This window comes from Pan paniscus, chromosome 1 (assembly GCF_029289425.2).
Source record: "Pan paniscus chromosome 1, NHGRI_mPanPan1-v2.0_pri, whole genome shotgun sequence".
NCBI classification, from domain to species: Eukaryota; Metazoa; Chordata; class Mammalia; order Primates; family Hominidae; genus Pan; species Pan paniscus.
This window is the reverse complement of record NC_073249.2, coordinates 4,446,526-4,472,674: the sequence shown is the minus strand read 5'-3', so window position 1 is coordinate 4,472,674 and position 26,149 is coordinate 4,446,526. Positions and strand designations below refer to the sequence as shown.

Here is a 26,149-nt window from a genome sequence, read left to right as displayed (position 1 = left end):
TTGATCTTTTTATTTTATGTGGTTTTTAAATATCTATCGAGTTACCTCATTCTTTTTTCTTTTTAAAAAAAAAAATCTCAGCTAATTTTCCCAAGTCAACCTTATTCTTTTTTTGATTGATAGTTTATAATATGAATGTACCATAATTAGCCATTTCTCTATTGATATTTAGACTTCAGTTTTTCAGTACTTGTAGACAACTACAGTTAATATCCTGGGACATGCCTTTGCATATGTACTAGTATTTCTATAGAATAGATTCCAGAAGGTGAAATGGTTAAGTCACTTTCATTGATTTTCACAAGTATACTCATATCTGAACTGCTGCTGCCCAAACTCTGGGATTAAATAGATTTGGGTAAATGTTTTGAAGAATCCTTACTGTATGTAATCTTACTACTCTCCTTCCAAAATCAAATTGATTCACATAAAAAAATGTATCCTTCGTTTCCTAACTTGCCATCCAAATTCTGGCTCTCCAAAATCAGGAACTCAAAAAATTCCGATCGAGAGGGATACTTATATTCTCATATGAATCTTTGTTATATCCACACAGATTCTCTCTTTTTGCATATTATTTATCTTTTTATCTTGTTTTTATGTAGTTTTATAAAATAAAAAGTTGTACATTTTTATGTAGAATATCTGTTGATATTTTCCTCTGTAAATTCTAGGATTTTGCTTTACTTAGGTTGTCTTTTCCCACCTAAAATTTTTAAAACTCTATTCCCTTCTATCCATATATAGTTATTTTTAGACACACTAGAATTTTTATACATGAAATTTATGCATAATCAATTTTGTCAACTTGCTTTTAGTAAGTCATACTTTGTCATTAATTTTAAATATCTCCTTTATCATATATCAAATTCTTATATATACAAGGGTCTGTACCAGGATCTGTTCCTGCAACAATGCCATATTGTTTTAATGAATATTTCAATTTCTAGATGGGAAAATTCCTTGTTCTTTTTCATATATTTATTTATGATTGCTTAATTCTTCTTCCAGGTACGTTTTATTTTATTTTTATCCATGCTCGGCCCCAGGTACATTTTAGAAAAAAACACAACTGACTTGTTCATTTATGCTTCTTCCAGCAATGCGTGAGAATGTGTGTAGGTCTGAGAAAGACTGGCTAGGGGTCTGGAGCCAAGGTTAAGACTTGAGTAAACCTAGAACAATTAAAGATAAATTATCTGTCCCCTAACCTGGGAGACATCCAATAGGTTTGTAACACTTTTGAGTGTTGCCTAAGTGTTTTGTTTAGTGAGCTCTTAACTCATTTACCTTTTTCTCAGTTTAACCCCCTCCACTTCACCTTTTTAACCCCTTTCACAGTCATTTCCTGTAATTTCTTATCATATAACCTATGTACATCCTCTTCCCTCTTCCTGGCATTTCTGTCCATCCCCATGGGCCCCATGGCCCAGTTTTCTTACTGGGAAATCTGATTTGTTCCCAAAGACTCAGTTCAGATATTACTTTTCTGGGAGGTTTTTATTCATGCTAATGGTAAGAAGTAAGAATGTTGTTCTAACCTTTGTGCATTGTTTATTCCTATATTATTACCATTATCAAACTTTGAGCTGAATCAGGACACATGATACATGCCGTAAATGTTTGTTGAAAAAGAATAAAATATTTATGCTTTCAGGGAGCTCACCAGAGAATAAGAAGAAAAGCTTAGGATAGGAGAAAAATAGATATGAAAGCACACTCTGTGTGTGTGTGTGTGTGTGTGTGTGTAAGTCACTAACAGCAGAGCTCTTATATAATCTCTCCCCCCCACCGCCCCACAGACTGATCAAGCTTTTAATTGTATTGCTTCCCCTAGAAGCCTTAGATAATGTGCTTATACTCAAATCGCGACAATCATTTTGACCCAGGAAGGCATTCCAGATGTGGTACAGGCAAAGGCACAGAGCCACAGAGACAGGACCACTGGATCGTTATCATGGGAGTTTCAGAGTGAAAGACTGGGGAGCCGTCACTTCTGTAGCGCGGAGTTGAGTTGTAAATGAACAGGTATTCTGAATCTTTTCTTTCTTTTTTTCTCAGTATTGGATGAACGAATATACCTCATCCATTGGAATTGGAGTTTTTCATTCAGGAATTGAAGTCTATGGCAGAGGTACGTGTACACACAGTCTAAATATACTCTCTGAAGATTTTGTACTTTAAAAGAGTTGCAAAATCATAACTATAGGTCTTTCTCTTTTTTTAACCACTTGCATATGTTATTACAGAAAGTAGAAGAAAATCTCCCCATATTCATTTATACTGCGTTTTGGAAAAATGCCCAAAGTAGAATGTATTTGGGGAGAAAGTACTCAAAATACAAGAATATACATTTGCTTCATTCACTTTATCTTTTATTCTAAATACTATGTTTTAAAAAATATTTTCCTTTTGTGATTGTCATAAAATGACAGTTTGTTTTGTTCTCATATATATTGGAGCTCCTAAGAAACCTTGCATTTTGAAAATAGCATGATAAAAACAATAATTTTGGTCGGAAAGGTTGGTGCTAGAAAGTGTCAGACTTGAAATACCAATTTCCTGAGGGAATTTAAGTAATAAATTTGGTTTGTAGACCTATACGTCTTACAAAATCTATAAGTTGTTGAAGTCTAAAAACATTGCTGAGCAAATCCTGCCATGATTACATCTAATCATGCCCTTTGTCATTAACTCAGCCCTTTTCATTCTCCTTATTAAAACCCTTTATTAGGATAAACATGTCAGGAGTCACTCAAACCAAGCAGCTGTGTTTTCAACAGTTTTTTTCCACTGTGCTAATTCCTACTCTTGATGCAAGATAATCTACCCCTGATCAAGTTGTAACTAATAGTAATGGTCTGCGTAAGACAGATCACATTGCTGATTTCATTCAATGTATCATTTTGAATTATAAACTAACCCTATAGCAGAAATGCCTTTGTTCGCTTCAGCTAGGCAGTCTTTGTGACCTCTTAAGAATATATTATTGCAATTTACTGAGGGTTACCCCTGAACACTATACACCAGTTTTAACCAATATAAAGAAAAGACTCATTTACTTAAATGTGTCAGTATGGTGGTTATACTCTTTTTTATATTCCGTTTTACCTGCTTCCAGGTGAAGTTTAGCATATTAAATGTTGGCTATAAAAATCTGCCATTTAAGCTCTATTTTACTTGAAAGTCTGCATCTACCAAATAATCCCAGGAAATACTGAGGGGCTCTTGCTGGAAGTTTCATGCTTGGGAGTATTGCTGTGGGTGGGATCATAGTCTGTGGGGTTACTCTTTTGGCTGATTTGGCTTTTGCCAAATTTGCATGTGTATTTCTTGAATTTGTGTGATGTGTTACCGTTCTTAAAATGCCATCAAGTTTTGAACCACATGATCATGGTGGGTTAGGTAAGGGCAGGTGCCATCTTCTCCATTTTTCAGCTGAAGAAACTGAGGCCCAAACCTGCTGGAAGTCATAATGCTAATAATTAACTCAAACTTGAACCCAAATGTTCTTGTGTGCTAGTCCGTGGCTCTATTATCTCCCTAATCATTGCTCCCCTTCATAAAATTATTTAGTAATAATTAGAAACATGTTTCAAAACATGTTCATGTAAATTTAGTAAAGCTAGAATCAAATATTAATATATTCCTGAAAATTAGTGATTGCTTTTTAAATAAAAGAATGGGTCTGTGACTTTCCTTACTATAATTGAGAAAGTTAAGAATCCAAATATAATCTTATCCTTTCCAACCTGATAATCTACAATATTTTGTAAAATTTTGTCACTAAAAAACTTTAAAAATTATATTTCAAAATAGCCACTTTATTTCTCAAACTACATCGTTGCTTTTTTTGAACAGGTCTGAATTAAAAGTAAATTTAGTATCTGCCTGTTCTTTCCTGTGCTTTGTTCTAAGACCTTTTAAGGTATATTTTTAAAGTGATGAAGTTGATTTAAGCATGGTTTGGAATTCTTTAAATTTGTCTACTAAGACTTAGCCACTGAAATATCTAAGTGAAATAACAGAAAATTACAGGAATTTTTTATCTAAAATTATTCTCCATTTTGTTCTCCAGGGTTTGTATCTGATGTACATTTTGTATTGGATGTACAGTCAAAAAATAGTTTATCCTAGCTAAAAGACTTGCTGTGGTGATTGGATGGGAGGGTGGATGGGTATGTGTGTTAATTTGGCAGTTTATTTTTTTCTTAAATGAAGAGAATTGAGTAGTGTTTTAGGTTTGGTAATGTTCCACCCTACTCAAAGATAAACCAATAGTCTTTATCCCAGAAACCATGAAACTCACTGTTACTAGACAGTTTCTCCAGTAAGATATGTGTTTGAAATTGGATCACTTTAACTTAGAAAGTGGCAAAACACTGAACTGACCACCTGCCTAGACTGGCATGATATAGACAGGCAGAGAGAACTGTATATACCTCTGTGTGTTGGTCACTCTCTTCCTGCCATGATAAGAAAGGGAAATATGGCAGGCAAGAATATCTTTGAGTGTCTTCTGTTATTTGAGTTTCGGGTCTTTTGTGACAACTGTTTATACGAGTAATAGCTAAGTGAGATATTTGTGAAAGCATTTTATAAACTGAAAAATATTTAGATGGTGTCACTGTTATCCTCAATTATTAAAGCTAATTCAGCATTCTGGTTAAATTTTATGTGATACATACTAAAAATCATGAGTTTTCTCTTTTCAGAATTTGCTTATGGTGGCCATCCTTACCCCTTTTCTGGAATATTTGAAATTTCCCCAGGAAATGCTTCTGAACTAGGAGAAACATTTAAATTTAAGTAAGTAGGGAGGATAATTTTTATTACACTGTCTTAGGTGCCATAGCTTGTTTTCAGGTATACAGAATTCATTCTGTAAATCAAAACAAACCCAAGAAGTTAAAAATGTCTCTTTGTTTTAATTGCTGACATTTTATATAACTCAAGTTTGCCTCAGGAAACTCATTTCTTTTCCTTTTTTTTTTGAGATGGAGTCTCACTCTGTCTCCCAGGCTGGAGAGAAGTGGCGTGATCTCAGCTCACTGCAGCGTCCGCCTTCTAGGTTCAAGCGATTCTCCTGCCTCAGGCTCCCAAGTAGCTGGGATTACAGGCGTGCACCACGACGCCCGGCTAATTTTTGTATTTTTAGTAGAGACGGAGTTTCGCCATGTTGGCCAGGCTAGTCTTGAACTCCTGACCTCAGGTGATCCACCTGCCTCGGCCTCCCAAAGTGCTGGGATTACAGGCGTGAGCCACCACGCCCAGCCCAGGAAACTCCTTTCTAATGATTTCTTCCCCTCAATCTCCTGTTTGAAAGGAGAAAAAGTTTTATTGTGACCTACCTAGCAAATTAAAAATGTCTTTATTGTCCCAATGAAAGGGACACTTTACACGTTTGAAATAATTAAACAGTTGATTAGCGTAGAATCCATTGTTAAGGTACATGTATTACATGTAATGATAAACCTAAAATATATGGATGTAAGTGTTCACTGGAGTCTTATGAGTAATAAAAAGCAGTGAGAATATAATTTTTTTTATTTATACTTTAAGTTCTAGGGTACATGTGCACAACGTGCAGGTTTGTTACATAGGTATCCATGTGTCATGTTGGTTTGCAGCACCCATCATCTCATCATTTACATTAGGTATTTCTCCTAATGCTATCCGTCCCCCAGGCTCCCACCCCACGACAGGCCCTGGTGTGTGATGTTCCCCGCCCTGTGTCCAAGTGTTCTCATCGTTCAGTTCCCACCTATGAGTGAGAACATACGGTGTTTGGTTTTCTGTCCTTGTGATAGTTTGCTGAGAATGAGAATATAAATGTTAATAATAAAATTTTCATTCCTTAATTGAGGTTTGTATTTAAAGTGATATTTAGGGCCGGGTGCAGTGGCTCATGCCTGTAATCCCAGCACTTTGGGAGGCCAAGGCAGGCGGATCACCTGAGGTCAGGAGTTCGAGATCAGCCTGGGCAACACGGTGAAACCCCGTCTCTACTAAAAATATAAAATTAGCCAGGCATGGTGGTACATGCCTGTAATCCCAGCTACTCGGGAGGCTGAGGCAGGAGAATTGCTTGAACCTGGGAGGCAGAGGATGCGGTGAGCTGAGGTCGCGCCATTGCACTCCAGCCTGGGCAACAAGAGTAAATCTCCGTCTCACCAAAAAAAAAAAAAAAAAAAAAAAGTGATATTTAGAATGTGAGTTTCAAGGAGCTTTAAACTTCTGGGCCTATAATAGATGGCTTGCCCAGTGAAAAAGAGACAGTGAAATGAGGTTCCAACATTAAACTTCAGTAGAGAGCTACACATTAAGCCCTCTACTAAGTTCATAGTTCTCTTAGCCTATCACTGAATTGAAAGATTTTCGCACGTAAGTGCTATGATACCATCCTGAATCCACTCCTTCGGGCTCTCTTTTGGCAAGACTACTTGATAAAAGGATTTTCTAAGTATTTTCAGGTTCCTTGGATGCCTTTTATCTGACTAAAATTCCACTTTCTCTTGGATAATGTCTGTCGCCTTTCCAAGGTAGTAGTTTGGAGTCCTTTTTATTTTTGTTTGTTTAGAGATGGAGTCTTGCTCTGTCACCCTGGCTGGAGTGCAGTGGTACGATCTCGGCTCACTGCAGCCTCCGCCTCCTGCGTTCAAGCGATTCTTCCGCCTCAGCCTCCCAAGTAGCTGGGATTACAGGCACCTGCCATCATGCCCGACTAATTTTTGTATTGTTTTAGAGACGGGGGTTTCACCGTGTTGGCCAGGCTGGTCTCGAACTCCTGACCTCAGGTGATCTGCCCACCTCGGCCTCCCAAAGTGCTGGGATTACAGGCGTGAGCCGCCATACCCCGCCAGGGTCCTTCTTTTTAAAAAACGTTTAGTCAGATTTGACAGTTTGTCTCATTGCAGCACAGTGACAGATAACTTAAAAGTTTGTTTCTAGGTGACATTATGGCCAGCCCTTAAATGGCAAGTGAAATTACGCAGGAATATTTGCAGCATGGATCTGGTTCCCTAATAATATAACTGCTCATACAATAGTTGTGAAAATAACTGTAATATTACATGTTACATAAGGACATATATTTCATAAAGAAAATGACTTGTGCTTTTGTAGTATTCATAGGTAATATACTTAAGAGTTTATTGCCGAAAAGTAGAAACTAAAATAGGACTTTTAAAGTATCTTGTTTCACTTTTAGTCTTGTTATATTAACCCTGATTTGTTATGTCAATCATAATATTCCTGGAAATAAGCAAGTATTTAAACATGCTTTTTATAAATATTTGACACAACTATGTCCTTATTTTTCCTTCTCTTTTTTTTCTTTTTGTTCTTTAAGAGAAGCTGTTGTTTTAGGGAGCACGGACTTCCTAGAAGATGATATAGAAAAAATTGTAGAAGAACTGGGAAAAGAATACAAAGGCAATGCTTATCATTTAATGCATAAAAACTGCAATCATTTTTCTTCAGCTTTATCAGAGGTAAACTAAATTTTATCCTAAAAGTTCTTCAAATAAATATTTGCTATCCCACTATACTTGATATCCCACTATATTCGATCTTGATTCACTTCTTTTCCGATTTTTTGTGTTGTATGAAATATGGTATTGTATTTCAATCTTGTATGAATGACCTTTCCAGAGTTGGTAACTTGAGAGTCCGCAGTTTTAAATGGTAATTCTATTCATTACTTTGCAGTGGGTAGAGAGTAAGTACAAATAATGGTCCCTTCTTACTCTATTTTATTATAACCTGAAACTTTCACTTTAAAAAAGTAAATGCCTAGAAACTTCTGCTTCTTAGCCACTAAGGTTTCTCTTTTGCTGAATTTTTTTTTTCTGGCTCTTATTAATAAGTAATTCGTGTCTTCCATCTTGAAATTTTCTTCTGCTAACATAACACATAGGCACTTACTTGCCTTCTCAATTCTTGAATCCCAAGCAGAAGATCAAAACTAGGTCAAAATTAAAGAACTATAAAAAGAAAATGGAGGAAAGAAATTAAAAAGATTATAAAATAAGGTCTAGAGAATTGGCACTTGAAACAGCTTCCCAGCTTTCTGATTCTTAGCAGATGGTTGCAGTGGCAGCATCTAGGTACCACAGAAATTGTGAAGGGTGTAAAGGAGAAAACGAGCTGCTGTTTCAGTGACCTCCTCTGCAGAAATGCTTCGTTCCTTGGCCCTTTTTACTTCCCTCATGGCTTCTACAATACAGCTTTCAGACAACTCTCACAGACTGTTACCATGCTACTCAAAGTGTGTTTCATGGACCAGCAGCATCAGCATCTCCTAGTAATTTGTGAGATATGTATTATCTCTGCCCCACCAGAGATATACTGAATGCAAATCTTCACTTTAACAAGATCCCCAGATGACTCATATGAACGTGAAGGTTCAAGAAACACTCTAGTCTAGCGGATGCATCAGTACCGTAGAAGTGACCTAGTCAGTCTTCAGGCAGGGGGAAGGTAGTTCTGAGCTTTCTTGACCCCAGGCATTACATTTGTATGGAATGCTTTCAAAGATCTATTGAGTGCTAAAATTAGTGGAGAAATAGCATCCTAATCCACTCTATTTTTCAGACAAGGAAACAGACCCCAATTGGGAAAATGACTTATCAAAGAAGATTGTCATAGAGAATTCAGACTAGACCGGACTTCTTACTCCAGTGCTTATTATATTTTATCATTACTTCCTCTGGTTCTAATTTATTCTGTCCTTCAAAAACATTAAGAACGTTATTGAGCATCTATACCACCACATCAGCCCTGGTCTAACCCCAAAACCATTTTGCATTTGGGGCCCAAAGAGCAATTCTAGATGTCCCTGGAGCCATCTTTTTAGGCCACAGTTTTTATGCTTTTCCCCATATGAGTGCTGAATTGTTTGTTCTTTTTTTTTTTTTTGAGATGCAGTTTTGCTCTTTGTCACCCAGGCTGGAGTGCAGTGGGACCATCTTGGCTCACCACAACCTCTGCCTCCCAGGTTCAAGCGATTCTCCTGCCTCAGCCTCCCGAGTAGCTGGGACTATAGGCACCTGCCACCACGCCTGGCTAATTTTGTATTTTTAGTAGAGGCAGGGTTTCTCCATGTTGGTTAGGCTGGTCTCGAACTCCTGACCTCAAGTGATCCGCCCGCCTCAGCCTCCCAAAGTGCTGGGATTACAGGCATGAGCCACGGCGCCTGGCCTAGCGCTGAATTGTTAAGCTGGAAGACCCAGAAGTTAACTGACTTGACCCAAGGTTACCTAGCCTGTTGGTGGCAGTGCTGGAACTAGAATTCTGGATAGTGAGGGATAAGGAGCTATTTTAATAAAATATGGTATATATTCCATTAAATGGAAATATCAGCTCTTGCCGATTGTGAAATGTAAAAGCTACCTTTGGAATTTGAAATGATAGATGCAACTCCCATATAACGAAGACAAGCAAATTAATATTAGGCACTCTAATGAAGTTTAGTAAAACTGGTATGCTTTTATATCTTTGACAACATAGTGTGGGGACGTATGTCATAAGCAGTTGCAAATAAGCAAAATCATCACTATATTAATAATTGATTGTTGATATATGTACTTTTCTGTTAATATTGTTCTTAAAAATTCTAAGAATTATCATTTAACACCGTAATGTTATCAGTTCCGATGCTTCCTCTACAGCAGGGATTAGCAAACTACTATAGCCTGGCCTTTGAACCAACACCAGCGTGTCATCTGTCCTTGTACAGCCTGCAGGCTAAAATGGTTTTTACATTCTTTTTAAGGATTGAAAAAAGCCAAAAGAGTACTATATGGTGACATGTATAAATTATGTAAAGTTCAAACTTTAGTATTCATAAAATTTTTTTTTTTAAACCGGAACATCTATTGCATTACTCATCGTTGAAATTCTTAAGATGAACTGGATGCTGCAGCAGCTGCCCTCTTGGGTTTAGGTGGTGTTCCTTCACGGAATCTGTGCCTGAATCTGCGGTCTACAATTTTTAGGTGCCTCATTCGACCAGTCCCGGTGGTATTTTGTCTTTTAGCCTTGGCACTGCCGTTATACTTTCTCTTGCGCTTGGCGGGGTAGCCACATTTGCCACAGGTCAACTTCTGAAGGTGGTAGGCCTTAGAGCCACAGCAGTGGCACGTGTGCGTCTTATTGCAACGCTTTCCAAACGGTGATGTTGCCTTCGTCACCTTGGTTCTGTGGCTAAGACCAGAGAGATTCATTAAGAACACAGCCATGCTTATGTGTTTACCTGTTTCCTTGACTGCTTTCCGGCTGCAGTGGCAGAGTTGAGTAGCTGCAGCAAAGATTTATGGCCTATAAAGCCCAAAATATTTATTGTTTGACCTTTAACAGAAAAAGTTTGCCAGCCTCTACTCTGCAAGATAGGTCCCTTCGAATTGGGTGCTAAGTGGCTTAAACATTGAGGAAACGTTATCTTACAAAACAAGTCCAGAATAAGGCAGGCTCCATTCCAATGTGGTCAGTGTCTCAACTGTGAGTGTCATAGGGCTGTAAGGTCTTTATTCATTTCTCTAAGCTGCCATCCTTGGGATGTTGGCCCCACCGGCAGGCCAGCTCCCTTTATGGTTTCAGATAGAGGCAACAATTTTAACACAACCACCAGAGAAAGACCATGTCTCTCTCCCTTTGGAAACAGTGGAACTCTTTCTGGAACTCCCTTTTCCCTACCCTTCCAAAAGCAGCCATGTTTTACAGCCAGAATTGTGTCAGATGCCTAATTATGAACCTCTCACTAGCAAAAGGACTGGCATTACCATTACTAAATGCCACTCGTCTAATCTAAATGTCTTTTTAAAATTAATATTTTCGGCCAGGCATGGTGGCTCACACCTGTAATCCCAGCACTTTGGGAGGCCAAGGTCGGGGGATCACAAGGTCAAGAGATCAAGACCATCCTGGCCAACATGTTGAAACCTCATCTCTAACTAAAAATATAAAAATTAGCTGGGCGTGGTGGCGGACACCTGTAATCCCAGCTACTCAGGAGGCTGAGGCAGGAGAATCACTTGAACCCAGGAGGCAGAGGTTGCAGTGAGCAGAGATGGTGCTGTTGCACTCCATCCTGGGCAACAGGAGCAAAACTCCATCTGAAAAAAATAAGTAAAATTAATATTTTCAGTAGAAAATTCAAAACATATAAAAGTAGAATAATATAGTGAGCCCCTATATAACTGTAACTTAGATACCACTCCAGCCGCAAATTGTTTTGAAACAAATCCCAGATTTCATTTAGAGACAGGGTCTTGCTGTTGCCCAGGCTGGGGTGCGGTAATGTGATCATAGTTCATTGCAGCTGGGAACTCAGGCTCAAGTGAGCCTCCTGCCTCAGCCTCCCAAGTAGCTGGAGCTACAGGTACATGCCACTATGTACAGCTTTTGTATTTTTTGTGAAGATGGAGTTGCATTATATTGCCCAGGCTGGTCTGGAACCCCTGGACTCAAGCAATCCTCCCACCTCAGCCTCCCAAAATCCTGGGATTACCTGCATGAGCCACTGCACCTGGCCTAATTTCAATTATAAATATTTCACTCTGTATCTCTAAAAGATAAAGATTCTTTTTAACATAACCACATTATGTCATCACTCCTAAAATTAACTCCTAAAATTATGTTATCACTCCACAAATTAACACTATTTCTTAATATTATCCAAATAAACAACGTTCAGATTTCCCCAATTGTCATAATTTTTTAACGGTTAGTTTGAATCCAAATCTAAACAAAAGTTCATACAGCTGGTCACCCTGAGATACATTCCCCATAGAAAAGGCAAGATAGCTGGGCACAGTGGCTCACGCCTGTAATCCCAGCACTTTGGGAGGCTGAGGTGGGTAGGTTGCTTGAGCACACAAGTTCAAGACCAGCTTGGGCAACATGGCAAAACCCCATCTACAAAAAATACAAAAATTAGCTAGGCACGGTGGTGTGTGCCTGTAGTCCCAGCTGCTTGGGAGGCTGAGGTAGGAGGATGGCTTAAGCCCAGGAGGCAGAGGTTGCAGTGAACCAAGATGGTACCACTGCACTCCAGCCTGGGTGATAGGGCAAGATAGATGCTTTTTTCCCCCCTTTACTTGTTTTCAAAAAACAAGTTGGTTCCTATACAGAAGAGTTAACTACCATCATAGGCCTAAAACTGCTGTCCTTAGAAAGGCCTGCCTGCAGGATTGGTCCTGAGCTGGCATCTGCGAGCTTGGACTTCTGTAAGGTTCTCATCATTCCCAGAACTGAGAAGAGTGGCTCCCTTTGCCTAACCTGTTTGTACAACTGATTTGGTTTATGCTGAAAACCTGCTTTCCCTCTGGGACTCTGGGATTTTGGCAGAGGACGCCTGCATGACCAGCCCCCAATAGAAGTCTCGGGTTCTGAGTCTGTAATGATCTTCCCTGGTAGACATTTCACATATGTTGTCACAGACCATTGCTGGGGGGATTAAGCATGCACATCCTACCTGACTCTATTAGGAGAGGATCCTTAAAGCTTGTGCCTGCTTTCCTCTGGACTTTGCCCCAGGTATATTTTCCTTTTGCTGATTTTGTTTTGTACCTTTTTGTTGTAATAAGTCATAGTCATGAGTATGCTATGCTGATTCCTGAGTCCTAGCAAATCACCAAAACGGGGCGGTTTTGGAGACCTTTGACTGACAGAAATATAACAGAAGGACTGGCAAGGCACGGTGGCTCATGCCTGTAATCCCAGCATTTTGGGAGGTTGAGGCGAGCAGATCACTTGAGGTCAGGAGTTTGAGACCAGCCTGGCCAACTTGGTGAAACCCCGTCTCTACCAAAAATGTAAAAAATTAGCCTGGTGTGTGGCACACACCTGTAATCCCAGCTACTCAGGAGGTGGAGGTTACAATGAGCTGAGATCGTGCCACTGCACTCCAACCTGGGTGACAGAGGGAGCCTCTGTCTCAAAAAAAAAAAAAAGGACTGAGAAAAGAAAGGATGAAATGGGTAGAGGTATGGAAAACCTTTGATGTCTGGATGGCTGTGGAGTTATCCATGATATGAAATAGCAGCTGAGCTGTTGCCTGTTATGAAAGGTAAAAGTTACCTGTCGAATTTCAAATGATAGATCCAACTCCAGGAGAACTGACTCACTAGATCACCTGGCTACTTTTGGCCATGCTGGTTACAGTGAGGAGAAAAAAGAAGTGTAGCCCAGGTAATACCTTCAGTTTTTGTTCTCTCCTCCCGGAAGAAAGAAAAAAGGCCCACAAATTCCCAAAGATGAGCTTTGGTTGGGCCAAAAATGTTAAACATTCATGGCACTCTTTCCTCACAAGTAGGAGGAAAAAAGGTTGAATCAGTTCTCAGGGCTGGAGCAAGGTAAAAAAGGGCAGAGGACATCCTTCAGTTGTTAGCCTACCTGCACGCCCTCAACCCCATTCCAGATAGGGTCTCCTCCGCAACTGTAATAGTAAACCTTTTGCTAAATTTACTGCCAGGGGTCGAATACATCTGCAGTGAGGAAGGTGCCGGGCCAGGGTGGGGTAGCGGGGGCAGTTAATGGCCTTGTATTTTGCAGTTATTACATCTATGGATATACGAGAGAAGTTGATGTAAAATGTTTTATGCTTGTAATGTCGCAGATGCGAGGGGGATTAGCTCAGTAAGGCAATGCTGCAAAGAAGTTGTTAGTGGGACACAACTTCCTTGCTTTTTGCTGCTGTAGGATAGACGGAAATTTAAATCCTTTGTTGAAAGCAAAATATGTCTCACAGCCGATGATATTTACTATGATTTTTGCCCATTGGAGCCTCTGGAAAAAGGAAGACATACACTTCGAAACATTTTGAAAGCAGTTTTTAATTGCAAGTGAGCTCATGTAAACTCAGATGTCTGACCCTGGAGGCTGGTGATTTTCTAGCCTGATGTGCATAATTTTGAGTGGGTCTTAGAAAGCACTTAGGAAAGCTTTGCTTTTTGCTTGGCCTTGGAAACATGACTGGCCCTTCAGCATCTCAGCTTTACTGCTGCCAAAGAAAAGTCTCTGGCATATTTTGGAATCCTGAATTCATAGATCCTAGTTGCTTGGACTTGACGCTTGAGCTAAAACTTGACATTGCCTCCTACACACTATTTCAGTCTCAGCACAAGCTGTGTTAAACTGAAAGAGATACAGGCTCAGGGAAGACGACTTCTATTTGGGGATCAAGGCAGATTCAGGATACCCCTCTGTGGGGCTCTTCACTATAAAAAATGGATGTTGATGGAACTACGTGGATTATCACAGGTGTCCATGGGAACCGGCTTCTCTGGTGGGACCATACGAAGTCGAACTGCTGATCTGTTCTGTATTTCTGATACAGGGACTGATTACATTCCTAACTTGTGATTATTGACAAAAGCTACGTGTTGAGGGGAAAGCATATCACTAGGACTGTGACCCCTGTGCCTACCCATCTTACTCTCCACCTCTTAGGAAAGTTTCACTGTGTTTACTTGGGACTTCTGGACTAGCTGCCGTTTGCAACAGTGGACTTACCAGTTTGCCACTACTCTGCTACCTTTCTACTGGTGCACACACCTTAGTAAGGCAGTTTGATTACTAAATGCAGCTGTCTCCAGAAATGGAATGATGCTATAGGCCACTTACTAAATGAATGATCAGGAGGAAAGCAGTGAGTGGCTCTCTAAAACCATTTTGAAATATTTTGAAAATTCAGGATTTAATTCTGACCAGTTCTGAAAATGGCATGTCTTTCTGGTTACATTATATAAAAATATTTTCTGGCCAGGTGCAGTGGCTCATGCCTGTAATCCCAACGCTTTAGGAGGCCCAGGCAGGCGGATCACGAGGTCAAGAGATCGAGACCATCCTGGCCAACAGGATGTACAACAGGATGTACTAAAAATACAAAAATTAGCCGGGCATGGTGGCGCGGACCTGTAGTCCCAGCTACTCGGGAGGCTGAGGCAGGAGAATTCCTTGAATACAGGAGGGGGAGGTTGCAGGGAGCCGAGATTGTGCCACTGCACTCCCGCCTAGCAACAGAGTGAGACTCTGTCTCAAAAAAAAATAATAATAATTCTGTGAAAACTTTTGTCCCGCTTTAATATATCGCTTCCAGACAAAAGGTCTGGATGAGAGTAGAGGACAATTTTTTAAATGCGAAGCTATGACTGCTAAATGGGACATACTGATTTTGTAACAACAACAAAAAACAAACCCTGGCACCTAGGGAATCTCAAAGGAGGCAAAGACTGATCATCTTTGTTTTTCAATACTGCCTTTCCCCTCTTCCTAAAAACTTCCATGCTACCTTTTTAAGATGCTGCAAGCATTTTGAATTCAAACAGCCTGCTGAGTCTGTGCTCAAACCTATGAGAGCAGGGAGTGGCCTCAGCTCCTGCACTTCCCACACGGAACACCTCCAGATGTCATCCACAGTCGTGAGGCTGATAACCTGATGTCATGGACCAACATGGAACTGACTGTCTTCAGGTAGTCCCTCTGAAACAAAAACTCAAACTAAGTTTTCAGGCTGGAGTGGAAACCTGTTTTCCTCTACACTTTACCCCATGCACCTTTTCGCTTGCCAATTTTGTTTCATACCCTTTCGCTGTGATAAGTCATACCTGTGAATACAGCTATATGCTATGTCCTATGAGTCCTCTAAAATCATCAAATCTCGAGGTGGAAAAACTGGGTCTTGGGCATCCCTGACACAGTTCCCTAGTATTCTCTAAGTGTTTTTTTTCTCCCCACAAAATATTTTTTGTTTTGAAAATTTAGCATCGTGAATATCTCCTCCCCAGATTTAAAAGTATTTTACATTTCGGATCACTGTAATGACTGTTTTTGTCCCATCTTTGATGCATGGGAGCCTCTTCAAGTTGGCTCATAAGTCTTTTGATTTGTCCCTAGTAATCTTCTACAGCCTTTTGTTATCTGGTATGACAAGATATTCCAGGCTCATCTACATATTTTCTACCTCAGAACTGTTTCCTTCTAATAGCAAATATTTAGAAACTTTTATCTGGGCATTCAGGTCGCTCACTACTACTGAATTGATAATTGTTTCTAGCTCCTCACCCCCACCAGTAGATGAAACTAGGACTTTTTTACAGGTTCATAGTGAAGTTTCTACTACACATCTGGGCTACAGAATTTTTACTTAACCTCATCAATGAGATAGCTACATTTTATCTATCCCATGTCAGAAATCTCAATTCTCAGCAACAAGAAACATAATTGCTCATTTGTTTTACTCCTCTGTACCTGAAACAGCTGTAGAATAATAGTGTTACCATAAGCACCACCAATATGAGTATAGAAGGTTAAGGTTTTTTGTTGTTCTTTCATCTTTAGATTGTGACTTAATAGATACAGTAAAATTCATGTGTTTTACAGTTAATTGGAATTTATTTCTGTGTGGTTATGATATTTAGCTGAGGAGATTTCCAAGCAAAGTGTAGAAGGTGCAGCCTGCCTTGTTGCTTATAGTAAAATGTGAGAACAACAATAGAGGGAAGAACTATTAAAGCACAAGAAGGAATCAACATTTAATGATTTAGGAAATTTTTCAGCCTATCTAGATTGCAAAAGATGAGAAAAGATGAGAAATTAGGAGCGTCACTATTAGGAAAGGATGCTACAGAGAAAGCCAAGGGCATGACTGGACCACCTTTCCCCGCCCCCCCCCCCCTTTAACTGCTGAAGAAATTAAATATGTGACTCGTGGATCATCTCAACCATCTCAACAGAAACCAAGAATGGAGATGGGATTATTCAGGAAAGATGTGTGGAGGAACATCTTTTCTAATGGAGTCAATCCCATGACATACGCAAGAGATCCACAATGTTTGGAGAATGGTATATTAGCAGAAACACTGCCAGCTTGGACTGAAAGAGACAGAGAGGGGACAAAATTAAAGAAGATGCTTTGACTGTCAAAATTCTATAGGCAGGTAATTGGCCGGAGAAAAAGGATGATTGAGAGGATAGAATCTCCAGATGGCAGAGCCAAGGGCCATAGAAGATTATTCCCAGGCCTTGAAACCTAATGGACGTTGCCCTGTTGGAGTCCAGAATTGTTTGGGACTAGTAACTCCTTTCTTCCTTCCATTTTATCCCTTTTGGAACGGGAACGTCTATAAATTTTATTCTCTGCCTGTTCCACTATCATATTTTGGGGGCATCCTATATATGCTTTTCTCCATTTTGCTTTTTCACTAATAGTATATCCTGGAGTACATTCTGTAACAGTATATAGAAATATTCCTCACTTCTTTTTTTAGCTGCATAGTCTTCCTTGTGTGCATGTACCATAATTTATTCAACCTGTTAATGGCACTTGGTTAATTTTAGTCTTTTGCTGTTACAAAAAGTGTTGTAATGAATAACCCTGTACATCTTTTTATTTTTACCACTATATGTGTACGCTTGATTTTCTAGAAGAGGGATTGCTGGATTGGAGCTTAAATGCAAAATTTCATTTTGCTATATAAAGCAAATACTATTTGATCACTAGCCACCTAAGAAATACATTTTGCATTGTGACCCAGTTTACACACACACAGGCATGTAACTAAGATGTGTCATGGTTACCTCGCTACCTACAATCTGTTTTGTTTTAAAAATTCAGGTAGCAATGCTAAATGACCTACTAATGGGTCATGACTCAAAGTTTTAAAAACATTGGCTTGGCTGGGCACGGTGGCTCACGCCTGTAATCCCGACACTTTGGGAGGCTGAGGCAGGCAGATCACCTGAGGTCAGGAGTTTGAGACCAGCCTGGCCAACGTGGTGAAACGCCGTCTCTACTAAAAATACAAAAGTTAGCCAGGTGTGGTGGTGCATGCCTATGATCCCATCTACTCGGGAGGCTGAGGCAAGAGGATCGCCTGAACCTGGGAGGTGGAGATTGCAGCGAGCCTAGATTGTGCCACTGCACTCCAGCCTCAGTAACAGACCAAGACTCCATCTCAAACAATAAATAAATGGCTTGACCAAGGATTGGTACACTTTTATTTGAAAGAGCCAGATAATAAATATTTTAGGCTTGTGGACTATTCATAGTCCCAACTCTGCCTCTGCCATTGTAGCCTGAGAGGTATAGGGGATACATAAACCAATAGACACGGCTGTGTTTCAGTAAAACTATCTACAAAACCAAGTGGCTATAGATAGATAGAACTCTGTTGTAGGCTAATCAAGCCACACCCTCAGGGGTTGGAATGAAGTCAGCTTCACCTGTAGCACATGGATATATGGAGGAGGGTAGATTACTGAATGAAATTAGGACTTGGGAAGGAGAATGAGGGAAATGGCTGTTGAATAGGCAACAGTCGCTATCACATTAACTAAATAGTCTTAGTCATGAGTTACATGATTAACCTCTAAATAGGCAGATAGCCCTAAATATGTCCCAGGTGTAAAGTACAATGTAATATTTGTTTGCCAGCGCTTTTTTTTTTTTTTTTTTTGGTGAGATGAAGTCTTGCTCTGTCACCCAGGCTGGAGTGCAGTGGCACGATCTCAGCTCACTGCCACCTCTGCCTCCTGGGTTCAAGCGATTCTCCTGCCTCAGCCTCCTGAGTAGCTGTGATTACAGGTGTGTGCCACCACACCTGGCTAATTTTTGTATTTTTAGTGGAGATGAGGTTTCACTATGTGGGCCAGGCTGGTCTCGAACTGCTGACCTCAAGTGATCCACCTACCTCTGCCTCCCAAAGTGCTGGGATTACAGGCATAAGATACCACCTCACCTGCCCGGCCTGTTTGGCAGTGTTTTTAAGAGCAGATATAGTTGATATACATTCTTTTTTGTTTGTTTTGTTTTTGAGATGGAATCTCACTTTGTCATCCAGGCTGTAGTGCAGTGGCACAGTCTTGGCTCTCCGCAGCTTCAACCTCCTGGGCCCAAGCAATCCCCCTGCCCTAGCCTCCCAAGTAGCTGAGGCTACAGGCACACACCACCATACCCAGCAAATTTGTGTGTGTGTAAACAAGGTCTTACTATGTTGCCCAGGGTGGTCTTGAACTCCTGGTCTCAAGTAATCCTCCTGCCTTGGACTTCCAAAGTACAGAGATTACAGGCATGAGCCACCATGCCTGGCCTCATGTACACTTTTTTTTTTTTTTTTTTTTTGGAGACAGAGTCTTGCTCTGTCGCCCCGGCTGGAGTGCAGTGGTGCGATCTCGGCTCACTGCAAGCTCCGCCTCCCAGATTCACGCCATTCTCCTGCCTCAGCCTCCCCAGTAGCTGGGACTACAGGTGCCCACCACCACGCCTAGCTAATTTTTTGTATGTTTAGTAGAGATGGGGTTTCACTGTGTTAGCCAGGATAGTCTCGATGTCCTGACCTCATGATCTGCCCGCCTCGGCCTCCCAAAGTGCTGGGATTACAGGTGTGAGCCACCGTGCTGGGCCGAAATATTTTTAAGTGTCTACCTCTCTCTACTCACAGGCAGTGTGATAGGTGCTTGGTAATCAAAAGTGGTTAGCACATGCTACCTTCCCTCAAGTGAGACCCTCTGACTTTCCCTATAGTTAAGATAGAGACATACTATTTAAAATAAATGCAATAAGCATTAAGAGGTAGGGCTAAACTTTTAGGGAGAAAAGGTACACGTTGTATAATTATAGGTGCCAGCTTATTAAATTTTAGCTAATTTTTAGACATAAGGTACTGTGAAACCTCTTTCCAAAGTTATTATCTAAGATATGCAAATATCTAAGATGGTACTTGGAGATCACATGATCATAATCTTTGGTATAATTGGAGGCAAAAACAACAAAGTGGCAGTGGGGCATGAACGGCAGCCCAGTCCATTGTCTGCACAAGAGAAAAAGGATAATAAAGAATAAAGTTAGGGGCACAGAAAAGACCCAGTTCTTACCATTTGAGATAGGAGTGGGGGGAAGGGTTCAGGAGTCCTAAGGACAGTATAAGGACAGGAAGTGGGCAACTATAGAAGCAGCAGATCATCAGCGGGCAGGGATTCCTCCTGGCACTTGTTTCTATCCTGCTAGTGTCTTCAGACTGAAGCATGGCCAGGCTTCCATGCCTTGTCTGACTCTAGGCTTGCTTCTGCAGAGGAGTCACAGAGCCAGGTCGTCATCTGGGAAAACACTTCGTGTGTGTGTGAGACGGAGTCTCACTCTGTTGCCTAGGCTGGAGTGCAGTGGCGTGATGTCAGCTCACTGCAACCTCCGCCTCCCGGGTTCAGGTGATTCTCCTGCCCCAGCCTCCCGAGTATCTGGGAATACAGGTGTGCATCACCATGCCCGGCTAATTTTTTGTATTTTTGGTAGAGACAGGGTTTCACCATACTGGCCAGGCTGGTCTCGAACTCCTGACCTCGTAATTCACCGGCCTCAGCCTCCCAAAGTGCTGGTATTACAGGTGTGAGCCACCGCGCCTGGCTCACACTTTTTTTTTTAATTTGAGACACTCTTATCACCCAGGCTGTTTTTTCTGGACCAGGATGAGCTCCTTGAAACAAGTGGGTCAGGGACAGAAGTAAAGGGGTAAAATGTAGACCAGGAAAAATGGAGTGATAGACACTGGAGGAAAGGGGAAAGTCAAAAAGAATCTGTGAAAAAGAAGAATTCACAAATAGGAAAATATCCAAGATTGACTCTTCCAATTGCCTGGGGCTTCTATTACTCTAATAATATATTGTATTAACAAGCGTCTTCTGTGTGTTCAAAGTACTTTTCAGTGTGTCTCACAGCAGTTGCAGAGATCAAAGAAAGGAGCCAAGTGAAATTAGCTTGATTTCACAGATATGAAAAGTAAGCAACTTGACAAGGTTCTTTAGAAAGGAAGGAATGGAGCCAACAGTAGGGAGCCCAGGTCCTGAGTAAAGAGCTGCTTGTTATCAAAAGCCTGGAGTGACACCACTGAAGGCTAGTCTGCCGTGGCTTCTCTGTACGCCGCCCCCCTCCTCCCACCCTCCACTCCCTGGCAGTGGACCAGGTAATCTTAACCTCTCTTACCTAATACAGAACTCTTTCTCTTCTGTAGATTCTTTGTGGGAAAGAGATTCCTCGCTGGATCAATCGACTTGCCTACTTCAGCTCCTGTATACCCTTTCTACAGAGTTGCCTCCCGAAGGAGTGGCTCACGCCCGCAGCCCTGCAGTCTAGTGTCAGCCAAGAACTCCAGGATGAACTGGAGGAAGCAGAGGATGCTGCCGCATCCGCTTCCGTGGCAAGCACTGCAGCAGGCTCCAGACCCGGGCGCCACACTAAACTATAAATGTCTCCAAAGTCACACATTCAGAACTGTCTCTGGCAGTCGAATATCACTAGAGAAAAGTAAACAGAGAAGCATCCTTTAGATATTTTGTATGCAAAGATGGCTCTCCCCCAAATCCCAGTTTTTCAGCTCAGGATTATATTTGTAATCAAAAAAAAAAAAAAAATCACTTGGCGCAGGAGGGAGAACTTTGTAAGAAGCTGCCCTCTGTTTTTTTTATCCACTCGTAAATCTGGATTTATTTCTTCTGTTTTATACAAGCTCTGTTAAGTTATGTTTACAGTATCTTGTATCGCTGTTTACAAATCTTGCATGGACTCCTGCCACAGTGAAAGAAGAAAATCTTCATGTCTTCAAAAATTAGGCAGGTAATCTTTGTATACTTCTGACAATTGCCAGATCTATGGCATAAATAGGCACACAAAAAGGTACTTAAACAGTTATAGTCACCATCACCTGCTTAAGAATGGTCTTTTAGATTTGTGTTTGTTTTGTTAAAGTTGTTGGCACCAGGATGCAGAGAATCAGACTGGCCTGAGGTGAAGGAGCACACAGCCCTGAGGGCTTGGAACCCTGGGTCCAGTTCCTCTTCACACCCCCTTCCACTCTGAGTAGCACATCTCCCCAGGTGCCCATGGAACACCTGCTTTCATCCCAAATATCCGTCCACCTAGGCGGGGTGGTATGTTCTTACGTCTCTCTGACTTTGATGCCACTCATTCTATAGTTTAGCTGGTTTTCGTTCAAGATATTCTTGGTAGTAACTGACAAGTATGTTGCACATGTATTGGGGGAGGCGCTTCATTTTTATTTTAATACACATGTATTTCCTCCTTGCACAGGATTTTGATGGTGTGGGAATATCCTAAGTGGTAGCCTTCCAAGTAGCAGTGAGTTGACATTCAGCTGCTTTTAACTATTCAGGCTACCTTTTATACTAAACCTTGAAAACTAGAATCTAATGTCTACCCCCAAAAAGTAGTTCTTTGATATTTTATACTTTTTATGTACCATGTCAGAAAGAGTATGTTGGCGTTTGTCATGGGAGTCATTTCACATAATAGAATGCCTAGTCTCATTGACCAATCGTTAAAAAATCATATTTGTGTGTCTTAAGATTCATATTTATATGTTCTCTCAAATGTATGTCTCTTACGTAACATACTCTAAGAATGAAACTGTCACCACAGGTAAATCCTTGTTAGCAAGGAATCTGTCTGCTCCAGTCTACTCCTAGTTTGACCCTTGGATGTAAGAACCAAGTCATTACATGTCAAATTCAATTTTTCTGCCTTAAGAATGAATGTCCTTCGTAAAATATTGGATGCAGTGTAACACTATCCAAGGCAGTGACTTCAGCTTTATATACATATAAAATATAGTTAGTTTTAAAATTATTGACATTTATTTAAACTTTTAGATTGGATTGTTTGCTATTGCTCTGTGTGAGGATACATAATCTTTCAGTAAACTATATTTTTAACTTTTCCATAAGCTGATTATGGTTCATTTTATCAACGTAAGCACACCCTGTTCATAGGGAAAATAAACCTTGGGTTATAAGCATTAGCCTGAGGACAATGAAGCCACTTAACCTAATTTATGCTTTCGACTGTTCTGTTTCCAGAGAGGAAAGCCTTTACAAATTACTCTCAGTTCTTTAGGGGCAGAAGGCTTGTTTCAAGAGGTTTGACAGAAGAAAGGAATATATGAACTTAATGAGATGTCGACTTGGTTCAGGTCTAAAAATGAGGGCAAAACACTAAGGCTCTAGCAGTGACTTGTTCACTAAAAAGAGAGAGTCCTGTCCCCAAACGGTTAGTACAAAGCCTTGGATACAGTTTGCTTGTAATATTTTTAATAATGTGAGGAGTACAGTTTTTTTCTAATTCATTCAAGTATATATGATTTAAACCTGGGCTACTGACACACACACAGTAGCCATTAGTTAGACACTTCTTGGTGAATATCAGGAACATCCCATCTGTGCTTAACCAGAATCCAGCAAGTCAGCACACAAGTGATTTTATTGTTATTTTGTTGTATTTACTTGCATTTGTTGTATTTACTTTCATCTGCAGCATTTGGAGTTTAAAAATAATGTAAAGGGTTCTAGTAGAAATAGTGTCCTAAGGCCAATTACCATACTAACAATCAGCAGATAAAATTCTGAACGTGAGATTCCTTATAATCTAATTATACCTGAGGTTGAGCAAGAAATGTCTTCCTTTAGAAAATCTCATTCAAGTCAGGTTCTTCTCTACAGTTCAAAATTGAGAATGGATTTAATTAACTAGCATTTAGCCAGCTTTTTCTTGCCCTTGGAGAAAAAGAATCATTCTCAACCTGATAATCTGTTAAGAAAAATCCCATATGAACAATCTGGTCATTAACATACATATGATACGGAGTCTCTTTGTTGTCACCAAGTGAACATACTTCTCATGGTGGGTTGGACAGTAATACATGTTAGAGGGTCAGAAGCTTCTGGTTTCTGCTGTTTGCTTTAAATACCCTTGGGGGTTTTTTTTAAACCCTTACAAGGGGAGCATCAGCTTTGGAAAGTGTGACTCTGTAGGAGTGTAGAAGGCAGTGGTGTATGATCTTAGCCTCGTCCTGATGCCTGAATCCAGCCAGCTGTTGCTCTGACCCACAGCAATAGAGCAAGTTACCCATCACCAGCATTTGTACAGAGCAGGGAATTCTGGTTTTAGTCCATTGGTAGCATTGTGTATGAGGAGATTCAACACCACAGACAGCTGGAGGACTCGATATCCATGGCTTCTTTCCATCACAAAACGGGTAGAAACACATTCACTGCTTCAGGGTTCTAATCTGTGTGTCTCCTTATGACTCCATTTCTGTAAGCTACTCTGTAACTTTGATATATGCTGTATTTTCTTTAAAAGATTTAGATGTTTTTTCAGCAAGCTAGCCATACAACCATTGTATCTCTTTCTCTTCAGTATGGTTTAGAGCCCAGATCAGTTAGTAGGCTTTCGTTGTCTTCTCTTTCAATACGTGTACATCTTTACTGTTTGAAAAGTGTTACAGCTGTCAAAGAATCTTCATGGACCTGAAGATAATTTCTTGTGAAGTTGAATGCAAGTGTACTGTCATTCATAGTGTTTGTATCAAAATACCAGGAATCTTCACTTTTGCTACCTTGATATAGCATTGGGCTATCATGTTACAACATTGAAATACATTGATTTATTAAAAAATACTTTTATAAGAAATGTTTTATAGTGCTTTCTTTCAGATTATAACTGTTGTGTATTTGTGTTGGGCGGGGTGGGGAGGTATATTTTTAAAACCCAAGCATCCCGTGTGCTCGGCAGGAACATGACGGTCAGCCTCTCCATCCTTTCTTCCTCTCACATGCACATGTACCTTTATTCACCTGCATTCATCTTGAGCGCAGATCTGTGGGCCAGTGCCTTAGCTGTCAGATAGCATAGCCACACCTGCTCGCAGGGAGGGGTGCCAGCCCTGACTTCTGGGGAATGGAGGCAGAGGGGCAAGCTAGAACGGACTCCTCCCCCAGAGTGCAGGGAACAGACCTGCAGAGGAATAGCCCCGACCTATGCACACACTGTCCCTTGTCTTGAAGCAGCAAAGCAAGCAGGAGCCTGAGAGAATGAGCTCATTTCCTACGGACCTGTTCTCCAATGCTTGGCACCTCCAACCCGCCCCTTCCCCTTTCTCCTCCACTGGCCTTTTTGCACACTGTGGAGCAATATTTTCCTCTACTAATTCAAAAATTTCTCTTGAATTAACTATTGTTAAATAAATGAATACCAGCCTTTTGTGACCTATCAATGCCTGTCCACTCTAAGCAAGAATGATCTATGTACAACTTACTTGTTCTGGCCTCCAGAACAAGAAGCAAAGGGAGCTCTTCCCCCAGGCTAACACAGGTTCCTAATAGACTATAACAAGGAGGTTACAAATTCAAATCTCGTAAAGCAACTTCAGGATCTTGCTTGGAGAAAGAAGGCCAAGTATCTGGAGGACAGTGGTCTTTTGTTGTGTGTTTTTCATTACCTGCTCCTGAAGTTCTGATCACCCAGATATTGACCTTGTTCTATAATAACTGTGCAGAAGTCAGTGCTAATAAAGGTTAACAGCTTCTTGCTATACTTTCCAGGAAGTAAATCAGTGGCAGACAGCTACTTACTTCCTTATGGATTCAAAGCCCAGAGCATTGCTGAGGCCTCTCATACCTGCCCCTTGGTCGTTCCTTCCTGTCAAAGCCAAGAGGGGAAGGAGAGAAGAGCCTCGTCTCACCATGCTCAGGAAGGCATTCATTCTCCTGAGAGTAGATGAGCCCATCTGTGTTCTGGGGCCCTGCCCTGATCTGGGAAGGTGTCATGGTCCCAACAGAGAATGAATCAGTCCCATAGTGGTGAGGGCTGGAGTAGAACCCCCATCTTTGAGCACTTCCCTGACACCTGACCCCCTCCCTTAGTTACAGTTGCCTGGTTCTACCAAAGCCACTGGCTACCAGACTGTTTCCTTCACACCCCAAACTTCTAGGTGATCTGTGGGATTTATACCTGGGCAGCCTTCAGGTACGTCTGAAGCCCCACCCATGAGGCTCCTCAAAGTGGAGTGGAGTGAATGAGGCCTGCTTTACTCCACCGGAAGAATATGCATTTGATAGGGGAGTAAAGAATAAATCAGACTAAGAAAAGCAATTTGGTCTACCTAGCACTCTCAGTCTATGTGGCCAGTGAATATCCACTTCAGTGGGGCTGGGATTTTCAGATCAAAAAACCAGAATAAGATGTATGGGAGCCAGGCCACAAGACTCAGGTATAAAAAAAGACTGAGGAAAACTTTCATGCCTTCCTCTCCCTCTGCCAGGATCAGTGAGTGGGTGTCACAGAAATACCCTGGCATTACCC

The 26,149-nt window shown here is 40.9% G+C and overlaps 2 protein-coding genes across 5 annotated transcripts in view; one reads left to right on the top strand and one right to left on the bottom strand.

The window, feature by feature from the left end:
• The window catches only part of DESI2 (desumoylating isopeptidase 2), a 58,864-nt gene extending 34,386 nt beyond the window's left edge, over nucleotides 1-24,478 (top strand). For all 3 annotated transcript variants that reach the window (XM_003807991.6, XM_008960092.5, XM_008960093.4), the window contains exons 2-5: nucleotides 2,062-2,134; nucleotides 4,716-4,809; nucleotides 7,352-7,493; nucleotides 21,006-24,478. In XM_003807991.6, coding sequence (XP_003808039.1) covers nucleotides 2,062-2,134; nucleotides 4,716-4,809; nucleotides 7,352-7,493; nucleotides 21,006-21,239 — 543 coding nt within the window. In that variant the 3' untranslated portion in view covers nucleotides 21,240-24,478. The remainder of the gene's footprint in view (nucleotides 1-2,061; nucleotides 2,135-4,715; nucleotides 4,810-7,351; nucleotides 7,494-21,005) is intronic.
• Nucleotides 7,504-21,288, bottom strand: LOC117977667 (large ribosomal subunit protein eL37-like). Of its 2 annotated transcripts, none has more exons than XM_063593012.1 (2): nucleotides 20,978-21,288; nucleotides 7,504-15,483 (listed from the first exon to the last, which is right to left on the bottom strand). In XM_063593012.1, the coding sequence occupies exon 2, from the start codon at nucleotides 10,239-10,241 to the stop codon at nucleotides 9,903-9,905; it is 339 nt and encodes a 112-aa protein (XP_063449082.1). In that variant the 5' UTR covers nucleotides 10,242-15,483; nucleotides 20,978-21,288; the 3' UTR covers nucleotides 7,504-9,902. The 2 variants fall into 2 exon arrangements, with proteins under 2 accessions (XP_063449082.1, XP_054951005.1); XM_055095030.2 differs by having other exon boundaries at nucleotides 7,504-11,114; nucleotides 20,978-21,106.
• Nucleotides 24,479-26,149: the final 1,671 nt, after the last annotated feature.

Excerpts from the sequence above, each read along its gene's own strand:
- LOC117977667 (XM_063593012.1), bottom strand. The coding sequence starts at position 10,241 with ATGGCTGTGTTCTTAATGAATCTCTCTGGTCTTAGCCACAGAACCAAG.